The following is a 12,337-nucleotide window of genomic DNA, read 5'->3' on the forward strand; positions in this document are numbered from 1 at the left end:
AAAACAAAACGGTCACATCTTTCGTGCAACATGATGTTGTACTCGTTTGGCCACGTTCACGCAACATTGTTGCGCTAAGGCATGGGCGTTAGGTCCACTTCTTGCGCGCCAGGGGCCTGGGGCACATGGACATTGACATGTTGCGTTGAAAATGATGAAAATGTTGCGTGCATTTTGGCCACCCCGTTCAACACATGTCGCAATATCATGCAACAATGTTGCAAGATGTTGCGTTGAAATGCTGCGAGCGTTTGGCCAGGCCTTTATATATATTTTGTCTTTAGGAAAAAACGTAAAGTGAAAATATGTAGTGCGCATAATTCATGGTCTTGTGGTCTAACCTAATCTCTCCAGCAAATGTGGCCGGCTTGGCGCAATATCTCAAAAAAAGGTTTATGGTGTATGAAGCCGCGTAAGGATAAAATAGCCTTAAGTCAAGGTGAGTTCAGTTGCCGAGTGCTGGAAATGCAGATCCTTCCACAATAAAAAAAAGAAAACTGCCTGTAAGCTCACATGATTTCAACCGGACGAAACCTGTTCAAACCTCAAACTGTCAATGCCTTTTTTAGATTTGTCACTGTTATTCTACCCTAGTGAAGAGAGTACAGAGAATATGAAGGTCCAGTTAGGTCATAAAATCGTGACCATCTCGGACAGCTTTAACGATACCATAAGCTCTGCCAAGACAGGATAGTGGACAACAAAAAACTGACTTGTCTTAACAATCAGGCGAAGATTGGGTTTCCGTTGTGCTTGATAACGCTGGGTCTTTGGAAGTGACGCCTTCTCGCGTTTAGTCCATATAATTTTCAGTAACAATTTCGAAAAAAAAAAAAAACAAGACAAGATCGAGGATGAGACGCGCTGATTTACAGTTTCATGCACCAACTATATTCGTATAACGAAAGAGTCACTGCAAAATGAAAAGAGAAAATGGTTTCAATATGTGGAGGTCACTGGCTGGGAGCTTTCAAGGTAACAAAAAGAAAAATGACTTTGAAGTTTGACGATTTAAATCTTCTCCGTTCTGGAGATACAAAGGAAATTGTGACACCCGATAATGGACCGTAAAGTTTCGGGACTTTCGAGAAACGGGCCTCTGGTGTGCTGCGCTGCGCCAATGGGTGAGTAAAGAACGGACATTGCGTTGTATTACATGCGTGGATACAAGTGAATTAGTAGGGGTAATCACGTGATTTCGAGTGCAATTTGGATTAAATAAGCACGAGTAAATTTTTTCAAAGACGACCAGCCAAAATTGTGACACCCGATAATGGACCGTAAAGCCCGTAGGGAGAGTAGGGTTTACGCGCTGATTTACAGTTTCATGCACCAACTATATTCGTATAACGAAAGAGTCACTGCAAAATGAAAAGAGTAAATCTCCCGTAGGGAGAGTGCAATTTGTAGTCTTTGGAAAAAAATTACAAGTGCTTATTTATTACAAAAGGCACGAGAAAAATCATGTGATTACTTATTGATGTAATATACATGAAAAGTTCGAGATGGTTAAGCAGAAGAAACGCACGTGCATCACGCAATCAGGGAAAAAACTGCCCCATAAATTTCGCCATCCAGGGCGCGCGCTTGATTTGAAAACAAAAGCTTTGATTGGTTCTGACCAAACCCTATTGTTTATTAGCCAATCATAATCCAGAATTTCGATGTCTAATTTGCACTTGTATTACACTTTTTCCACTGTGTTGCACTGGAACCGCATGCACTTCTCTCAGCCAATTAGAATTGATTATTTTTTTCATGTATGTTATTAATCACTGTATGTTGATTAAAAAGCCAGCGTTCCGAAGGACTAACACTCAAACGTCAGCTTTCTGTGATCTCCCTTCGGTAAGTCGATTCAGATTAACCAACTAACTTGATACAGCAGTTTTCAAATGACTGTCGAAATTAATTACGCAATTGCAATTGCTACGCTTAGTGAAGCAAGTTACACGGAATTTGCTACAAATTTGGATTGGTTTATTGGGCTGTTTGCACCTGCAGTGATTGGCCAAAGTAATTACTTTGGTATTTGTTTTACGACACTCAATTAAAAACTGCTCTATACCTACCTTCCTTATTGAAGATGGTAGAAATAAAAAATAATGGTAGCCGTATTTTACCTGTGAGTGATGTAGCGGACCCATCGGAAGGGGTTGAAAGCCTTCTCACGGTCTTGCACCCGGAGATATCGGATTTGCAGACCGGAGCAGATATGCATCGGTATTTCAAACTCTAAACTAAAATATGGGAATAAAAAGTAACAAGAAAAAATTAGGACAATACTGCAAGTGAAAATACTCTTTATAGGAACCGTTAAATATGCAAGTACATTTGTGAGAACTAGATTAATTAAAGGACTTTTCATAGCGCGGAAAAAAAAGCGATTTCCACTATGATGAGACTATTCAAGTTGCAGGACGCATTTCTACTTCGCCGTACTGCTTCTAACTTGAAGCGGTGTGGAGCCCGATCTCGAAAAGATTCAAATTATATTCAAGCCAGTTCTATTGGCATGATTCTAATGTCTGATTAGCAATTCAGTTAATGCGAGCAATGATGAGCTCGAGAGGGTTTATAGGGTATCTCTAACCTGACTGGACCAATTTCCTTCCGGGCAGATTTTCTTCTTTCATTCATATGAACCTAAAACATAGGACGACATCAAACGTGACAACCATCCCAGCTCAATAAGCCATTTCCGAGTTCATGTCTGCCTCCCCTTCAAAGCGAGCCTAAGTGCGAAAGTTTTTGTGATGGTAATTAGTTCTACTTTGGTTATGAATTAAAACTAATTTTCAGAAGAAAAACTTCGCACTTCGACTCTCTTCGAAGAGGAGGCAGACGTAAACCCGGAAGACCTATTGGCTTCACAATCGTCTATAGGACACAGCCGAGGTGCTCAGCTGGGGGAGGGGGGCGGGGGATCAAACCATGCCATTTTTTGCTTTTGATTGATAGAGAAATAAGCGCAAGATTCTAGTTTAGCCAATCGCAAAGCATACTAGCTAACGGAATTCAAATTACTTTATTGCCTAGCTAAAAACCGGCTTAGTTTCAGTATCATAAACAGTAAAGCAATGTTGCATGGTCAAAACGCCTGCTTTTGTCGTATTTACTTTGATGGTCGCCGATATCTCTGAGCCTCCCTGAAGCTTAGCTATGGTCCAGTACCAGGCTTTTTCGGACGACTTGAATTCTGCCGTCTGTGTCCCGGATGTTATCCTGTGCGATACATTATCAGCTGACTTGGGAACTGGAAGCTTCATAACAATGTTATTGGCACAGCTAAACATAGTAACAAAACAACGTAATTAAAAAAATTAACTAGCAAATTCAATTGACAAAAATATCAATTGTTTTTCCATTACCAAGAGGAAGGAACGGTGCATCTCAATTTGAGTACAACCTCGAGAGTTCTGAAAATAACAACAATAAAAGGGCACTCAAGGTCAATCACTTTCTCATTAGGGATTTTAAGATCTAGACGTGGTCGTTAATGAGAACGCCACAAAACAACAATATCGTTGGTTAAAAAAGGAAAATTAATCATGCTTCACGTGATTTACGCATTTTAGCGATACTCTTCACAACAACGACGTGAAATCACCAAATTTGAGCTTTTGACGTCAAGGCGAGCGTACAAATGTAAATCTTTCGTTCTATATTTTTACTCTGAAACCGCTCGTACCAATTTATTTTTAGGATACTTATTCCACATCGTGCGACGTGAAGCAGACGGAATAATCGCGAAAGACTTACGATATTGCAAAGTTACATTTTGAAGTGACGTTTTCGTCAACGTCGGCGTCATAGATCTTAAACTAGAGAGCTTAAGCACACGCGATTTTGAGACGCGGACTGCAACCGGAAGAGAACATTTCGTGTGCCAGGGCAGTGGAGTCTCCCAGATTTTTACACTAATCATCTCTAGTGGAGAAAAGATACTTAGCAATGCAGAAATGTGGTTGTGTGAAGACAAGTTAAAAGGGAAAACAGCTCACTTCCGGTTGCCGTCCGCGTCTAAAAAAACGCGCATGAGAAGCCGTCCCACAAACGGAGCCGTCAACGGCGAGGTCGTTGGCAACAGGAAGGATCACAACCTCGTTCCCAGGGTCTCTCTTCTCTGCCTCCATTGTCTATTCTCAACGACAATGGAGGCAGAGAAGAGAGACCCTGGGAACGAGGTTTGAAGGATCAAGACGAAAGGTCGAACTGATTCTCACTTTATAGACACCTAAAAAATTCGCGCGGCTTAAACAGGACTTCTGCGATACCGGTGCAATGCTCTACCAACCACAGCGCACTTAAACATACACGTATTTCAACATACTGCTTGTCGTATAGTCTCCTCCGCAGCCGTTATTAGGGGGGTCACGCAACGCTCCTCCCCACAGTGGGGAGGAGCGTTGCGTGACGACCCTAATAACGGCTGCGAAGGAGACTACTTGTCGTAAAACCTCGAAGACTTCCTTATGTTCGCTCGCCTCTCCCTTCTGAGACGTCGCTCAATATCTCTGGCTGACAGACAGTGCCTGATGTTTGGGAAAAAACAAATTTCAGTCTGGCGTCGCCTAAAAGGGACGTTAAATCTCCATCACTAGGTGCCGCAGACAGAACAAGTGTAATCTTTTTTGAAGGTATTTTATTTATTTGACCCTTTCTGCAATATTTTACAAAACCTGAGGCCGCCACAATCTACTCGGAGGATTTCTAGAAACCTTATTAATCAAATTTGACATAACATTTTGGATTGGACCAGAGCACTTGGCTGAAGTGAAAGCATGCAGGCTATGGGATGATAGAGTACTGCGCATGATCGTCAAACGAGTTTATATACAAGACGTACTCAACTTACTTAGAGTTGTCATCTTCTTCAACAAAGGCAATCAGAGTGAAGGGAAGGCTAGAATGTACAGCTTCTGATAACCTATACTTCATGGCAACAAACTAAAAAAACAGAAACCGCTAGGTCAACAGTACATTTTTGTTTAACTTTGTTGCAGTTAAATGTCATGATAGGCGCACAGCTTTTTCTTTTTTAAATAATGCTTTTTGATTAGTGTATGGCAGGTCTTAGATTTGCATTGGTATGCATTTTTTTGCGAAGTGATTCATGATCAAATATTGAGGAGTCTTTGGAATGGAATACATGTAGTCATCTCCCTTTTTGGTGCCGTCTGCAGAATAAATGAGACACCCGCTCCTGCACACTTGTGTGGCTTTTCAAAGTTACTTAATATTCTGTTACTTGTTGTCACTTCACTACAAAGTGAAAAACAACAAACAGTAAGGAACACACCCTCTCTCACGGAGTCTCTCAAGTTTGAGCTTCTCTCTCCCACATTTTTGGTCAATTTTAGGCCCCTTTTTTTCAAGGAACGTTTGACAAACCGAAAATCTAGTTATGCTTATGCCTATAGTCTATGATGGATGCGGTACTTTCCACTAAAGGACTCTATGAAACCAAACGCTCACCTCTCCTTGTGGTGGTTTAACAACCAGTGTTCGTGTTGTTTCAAAGTTGGACAAGTCAACTGACTCGTGGAAAGTGCAATTGTCCAGTCTGGCTGCAACACTGTCTGTTTCAAAATAAATAAAAATTAAAGGACTTCTGGTTAATAGATGGAGTGAAAGATGGAGCTACACAACACTATCTACCGGTATAAAAGGATAGCTCCATCCTTCAATGAATATTATAGGATGCTAACAACCCATAATTCCCTAGTTCACTCTGACAAAGGGCTAACACTTGAAACACTAGCATTTAATTTTTTTTTTTAAGTTGGCTAATTTACCATATCAACCCAGCTGCGGCTGATAAACCCATTTCTGTGTTTAACATGCCACTAAATAACACAAAAGTCTTGAATACAAAATTAATCAGTGTAACAACTTTACATAACAAAAACATCAAAACGTCCAAATACCTTGAGACAACATTTTGGTTTTTCCAACAAAGAAATCATCATTGAGTCCAATTCTGATTTCTGGATTGCCAGCCATAAAGCTCTTCATTTGAATACAGCCATCAATATCACTCCTCAAAATGTTTCCCTTCAAACAAAGTTAAACTAATCATACTTTTTTTCCAAGAAAAAGCTGCCTTTGGCCTGCAGTCTCCGGCAGCATTTTCAAGACCTCGGTCACCATTACTTCCAAACAAACCATTGACCCAAAAATGTAACACTTCAGCATGAATGTCAATAATATACACTTAATATGTAATGAAAGTGGGATACAGGCTAAGTACGGTATCTATAACAGCCAGCTGCCTGGTGGTTGTTTTCAAGTTAAGGAAACCAGAATGACGGCAGAAAGGCCATCAAGAACATGAAAATGAAAAACTTCAAATCCTTCCACTTGACTCTGAAAATGACTTCCGCTCAGGTTGTTATATCACTACCAACAGTCCTTTTCGAGACTACTTTCACCCAGACGGTCAAATTCCACTCGAGCTATGTAACTGAGTTCAAACCATTTTTGAAACTCTCTCTCAGTTACATGTAATTAGCACACTTTAACCTCTTCAAGTGGTAAATTGTCCAAAGTCAATGTTTATTGTTAGTGTGGCAATTTCTGAAAAAGAGAGCTAGAAAAAGCAGAGAGAGTTTCAACTTTTCCTTTATACATGTATGTCTCATTTTGAAGTTCATCATGTACAGGTTCTTGATGGATTTTCTCAAATCAGGAGGCTGCATTTAAACAATGGCGTAGTCAGCACTTCAACACAATAATCAATAAAAAAGGCAGCACTTACATTTGAACCAATCAACACAGTCAGTCGCTCCAACAAATCCACAAAAACTTCACTCTTGCTTCCTCTCTGAAAGTATCAGACCAAAGAAAAAAGTGCATGTCCACAATAATTTGACCTTATCGACCCAAAATGTTTAAAAAAATGATGTACCAAACACACAAGAATTTAGCAACCATACTCACATTTGGCAAAACAACTGGTTTGTTTGCAGCCGTGCTGGGTAAAGACATCCTCTCTGTCCCATACTGTAGTAAAAAGAAGGAAAAGAAGAACTTGTAATAAGGGTTCCACAGGGTTCGTGCTCTTCTAAGCCCTTCAAATTCGATGACTTTTCATAACTTTTTCAATGACTTCCATAGCTTTCCATGACCTTAAGTTTAGCTGTCACGTACGAAAAGTTTCAAAACTCTCCTTATTTTAGGATAGTTCCTGACATAACTCAGTTCCAATTTGAATATATTAAAAACCTCTGTCCTCAAACCTCAGATTTTTTGATAGAAACTTGTCTCTATTTCTTTTTATCCTTGCTTTGACAACTGCAATGATTAATCTACCATTTCTTATTACAATTTTCCATGACTTTCCATGACCCACCATAAAATTCAATACATTACTTTCCAAGCCTGGAAAATGAAATTCTTAAATTCCATGCCTTTCCAGGTTTTCCACCACCCATACGAACCCTGTTTCACCACTCCTACAAAAAGAATTTAACTTCAACATCTTCATACCTAAAGCGCCCCAATGGGCGAGTAAAATCGTCTGGCATTTAACCCGAGCAAAACCTACAAGTGTCACTCTCAGGCGGGCAAGGCTTAAGGGTACATAGTTTTTGAGTGGACCTACAATAGATGTTGTTAAACCAAAGGAAATAATGCTTGCAAACAGCATTGTGTTTGAAAGGTTTAAGACATGGCATTGTACAAACCACTGTTCCTCCAGAGCACAGCCATATTGGCTCTTCAGATGTTGTGACCACCTCTGGCTGGTTACAGATGTAAGCCTTGAGGCTTTCTGTTGATGTCACTTGGACATAACCAAAATCCTGTCAAGAAGACAAACACCCACAGAGTCAACAAAGGGCAGTAACAACAAAGGCCACAATTCAGCCATTGAGCATTTATTAAAAGGCTACTATCAAGGCTGCTGCCTAACAGTCGCCTGAGGCGCCTTATTTGCGAGCGCAGGCGACCAAATTTCTGAACAAGTAGCCCGAACGTTGGCCTTACTTGTTTCTTCCTTCGTAAATTTGAACCCAGCTGTAATTAATTAATTCAGGGCTCATGAAAAAATGACTCGATGGGCTACTAACTTTTAATGTTGGAAGTCCGAAGGGCTCCCGGAAGATTTTCTTAGGCAGCAGCCTTGACTATGATAAAAAAAAAATCACTTATTCCATTTTTTTTTCAGATTTTGAAAGTGTGATTGCTTAACACTTGACTGGCAAAATTTTGAGCGTTGATTTTTATCCATAGGTTGTTTACTTTGAGTGGAAGTTTTGGATTTCACAGTCCACCATTACTCACGTTCCAAACTGACCGACTGAATCTCAGAGGGTTGGATCTAGGGGAAAGTGACATCATTGACTCAGTAGCTTAAAATTTCAGCATGTGGACGCAGCATATTACATATGGAAAACACAAGTTTAAAAGCGTGAAAGCTCGAAACTCCCATGCTGCATATTAATTAAGCAGAGTACACACGCATAAAAATTTGCATTCTTAAACTATCGAGTCTTTGACGTCATTTTCTTCTCAATCCAGCTCCCTCAAAATTTTAAAGTTAGTGATGGCAAGCCATTAAATAGGGAAATTCCAGTTTAAATAAGCAGGTATATTTTTTAAATCAAGGCTTAAAACTTGGGTCAATTACTGTTTAGTTAACATACTGATAGTTTTGAAATCCAAAGAAAAATAAAAATTGATTTTTTTTGGTCATAGCAGTAAGTACTTTACATAGCTGTGTACAATTAATACAGTTCCAGTACCATGCTACTGTGGAGGCTTTTCCTGCTCTATGCACAATGATGTACTTTGACTGGCATGTTCGAAATGATTTGGAAAATCACACCAAACTCACATCTTTTGATTTATTTGTATCTACAGTCACTGTGACGACAACATGTGTTCAACAGGGAAAGTAATATCATTTAAACATAAATTTTTTTGCCTCAGAGGAAAAATAGTATTATTATAGAAAGACTAAACAGCAAACAGCCTCAAGTTTCAGGAAAAAGTGTGACATCCACAGTCAAAAATTTAAGTGAATTGACAGTGAGGTGGAAAGCTTGAACCAATCCCTTAACGGAGTTGATAATGTAAATTGGCCACCGTACAGAGATTCTAAAAACTGACATTTCAAGAGTTAGCCCTTCGTCAGAGCGAATCAACCAAGGGCTAACGCTCGAAATGTCAGTCTTTTACAGTGCTGTACAGTGGCCAATTTACATTATCAACGCCATTGATAAAACCAAATTTTTGTATACTACTTCCCCACCGATGCAGCACCACAGTTTCTTTAGAAACTACCCCTTCATTCCTTAATTTAACTCTTTAACATGTGATCATGTGCCTTTCAAGGGCAAAAAAACTACAAGCAACTATTATTGGAATCCATGATAGCCATATTTTAAAAGGCATGTAAGATGAAATCAACACAACAATAAAAAATGCATATTTTTCAAATAATCACCTACAGTAATTATACTAAAACAATATTATTCACCTCAGGCTCGGTGAATATCCCACTTATTTGATAAATAATTTAAAATCTCACCAAAACTTCATCCAGCAACTCATAAATGAGAGGAAAGTTCATTTTGATTGATTCCTCATTGAGAACACCACAGTAATCCTTGCAAAGGTCTGAAACTCTAACAAAAAGAGAGTATAATGAATGGCTGGCCTGCACTCCTGCAGCTTTTTATAAGCAATGTTTGGGAACTATGGCCAATATTGTGCACATGTATGTTATCAGGTTACCGCATCCTGAACCATTGCAACCGTTCCTGAAGGAGCGGACGCCGTTTAATTCAAAGGTGGGTTACCCTCCGGGGACTTGGAACAATACCTGGATGCAAGGAAGCAGTAAGACAAAACAACCCGGCAACCACACGGGCATCCTAGGTAATGATCCAGGCTGATGATCGCCAGCCAGCTCACAAGTACATCAGTCTCTCCACAACGATAATGTTGATCTTGTCTCAAAATTTTGCCTCTTTCTAAGTTCAAGCCCAGATACAATCTTTGTATGAGACCAACTATAGCTAAAAAATGATCGTACTGTTTGCTCACAATAAATAAAATTAACACTAACATAACTGCCTTTTGGTATTTGTACCTGGTTAGGACTTCAACTGCAAAAGCTGGTGAAATATTAAACTTTGTGGTACAAACAAAGTAGAGCCCATTTCTTTTAATGAAGATAAAATTCACCCCATCGACATTCTGCAATGCAAATTGAAGGAATGCTTTGTCAGCCTATTTACCACGATCATCAACTTTCTTCTTGCCAGAGGGCAGGTAACCCTTCTCTGTTTGAGATTCTTGGTTGAACTGTTCATGATTTTATCTCACTTTTGCAAAAGGACGAGAAGACCGGCTCATTATAGCTAGGAATAATAATAGTTACTCAATGAAACCAATCATCTGAACTCTGGCATAAAGCACATACACAACATAATAATAATAATAATAATAATAATATTATTATTATTATAATTATCATTATTATTATTATTATTATGTTATTATGTGTAATAATAATAATATTATTATTATTATTATTCAAAACAATGAACTAAATCTTGTCATGCATAATTAGCAGGTGAAAACAGTAAACTGTTGATTTTAATGAGGATCCCTACATAATTAACTAAAACACAGTTATATGAATTTAAATGAAGATTTAAGTGAGCTAACAACTTGGAGCGACTGCAGTCAATTGTTGTCAGTGCTCTTGTTATATTTGCTCATGCATCAGATTCCTCACGCTTTGGGTTGTAGAGCTTATTTATCGGTGTCGGGGGAAGAAGGATCATTTTGTGCGGAGCGTTTTAGTGCTTTTTTCCCCTCCCTTCCCCCCTCTACTTTCCACTGTTTATCAGTGTGACGGGTGCCTGTCTTCCCAGTGGCAGGAAGGGGGGGGGGGGGGGTGTGGGGGGGTTGACGGCCGGGTTGTTAGGTTTTGCTAGCCATTGGTGCAGTTTTCATCTTGGAGCTAGATGTCAATAAAGGAAGTTCCAGGATGTCAAGGTATGCTTAGTTATGTCCACTAAAGTGCATGTAATCAGATTCATGCACAATTTCAATATTTCAATATTTCATATCGCTTTGAAGCATCCAACCATGCAATCATTTCTGCTGACAATTGTAACTTTTAAAAGATCTAATAGAAAATAACATACCAATCAACTTACAAAAATAGGAGGTAGGCTCTCCTTTGATGATTTGATTCTTCTGTAAAATATTTCTTGAGTCCCTTTCACACAATCTCCTCTATCTTAGGAAGCAAATTAAGGCAGTCTCTATTTTGTAAACACATGACTTTCAAATAAAATAAAAATAATAGTCTGCAGAAGTCCAGTGGCCAAGAACAACTAGCAAGGTTCTTTCAATGCAATCTACCAACTCTTATGACAATCTAATTTTCTATATATAAACCTCTTTCATAATGTTGGCCAAACAAAATATTCTTTTGTTTTAATGCTAATAAAACCTTTCTAGCCTCAGTACGACAAGCAAATTTTCAAAAGAATATTTATTTCAAAATGAGGGCAGTAGGTCTAATTATCGTGAGTACAAAAGAATGTAGAGGAGGTCGCCTCTTTTCCTCTGAAGTACACAATGTAGTGACACTGGGAAGGCAATGTGTTACCCAGTCCTCTGACCTTGCAAACACAATGTTACTAATTATTATTCTCTATTTTCGAATATTCCCCATAATACACTTTGTATACCCCCCAAATTATGCATAAACCATTGCTTTCAAATTCTCTTGGGAATATGCAGTCTCCCCAAGAGCAATGGAAAACAATAGTTTATGCAAAATTTGGGGAGCAAACAATGTGTATTATGGGGAATTCAAAAATAGAGAATGGGGTGAGCAGACAAAAAGTCAGAAAGACCACAGAATAATGACATTGCCGTCATGAGTGGATGCTTGAGTGATGCAGAAAGGAAAGGTAAGGTCGTCAAATAAACAACATTTGTTATATGCTATGTTAGCACGCTGAAGTTTTTCAAGGTAACAGCAGAATACTACCACTTCAAAACACACAAATAGGTAAATCCTAAAATGCGCAATGAAAAAGAAATCTTGACCAAGACCTGGAAAATCGTGATTGGATGGAAACAGATGTTAGAGCGGGGTCCTTCACTCTGAGTCTTGGCTTACGACCAGAGGAACGTGTGAAAATACGGCATTCTAAAGTTAAGGCGAAATATCCGCAGTAGATGTCATCCAGTTCAGAGAGCAAAGGATACAATCGCGAAATATCAGGGTATCACCTCGAGAAGACAAGATGAAGAAATGGGACAACATGGCGGACAAGTCAGAGCCAGCGGAGCGAACCGAACA

The 12,337-nt window shown here is 39.2% G+C and overlaps 1 protein-coding gene across 2 annotated transcripts; it reads right to left on the minus strand.

Moving 5' to 3' along the window:
* Positions 1-568: 568 nt before the first annotated feature.
* Positions 569-12,334, minus strand: LOC137985352 (uncharacterized). Of its 2 annotated transcripts, none has more exons than XM_068832938.1 (15): positions 12,244-12,334; positions 11,178-11,260; positions 10,100-10,206; positions 9,536-9,632; positions 7,689-7,805; positions 6,943-7,005; positions 6,761-6,826; positions 5,931-6,057; positions 5,479-5,582; positions 4,859-4,950; positions 3,372-3,419; positions 3,120-3,288; positions 2,594-2,646; positions 2,124-2,240; positions 569-913 (listed from the first exon to the last, which is right to left on the minus strand). In XM_068832938.1, exons 1-15 carry the CDS (start codon positions 12,299-12,301, stop codon positions 889-891), a joined length of 1,326 nt encoding a protein of 441 aa, XP_068689039.1. In that variant the 5' UTR covers positions 12,302-12,334; the 3' UTR covers positions 569-888. The 2 variants fall into 2 exon arrangements, with proteins under 2 accessions (XP_068689039.1, XP_068689038.1); XM_068832937.1 differs by lacking the exon at positions 569-913 and adding an exon at positions 1,309-1,361.
* Positions 12,335-12,337: the final 3 nt, after the last annotated feature.

Source organism: Montipora foliosa, chromosome 14 (assembly GCF_036669935.1).
Source record: "Montipora foliosa isolate CH-2021 chromosome 14, ASM3666993v2, whole genome shotgun sequence".
In the NCBI taxonomy this organism is placed as follows: Eukaryota; Metazoa; Cnidaria; class Anthozoa; order Scleractinia; family Acroporidae; genus Montipora; species Montipora foliosa.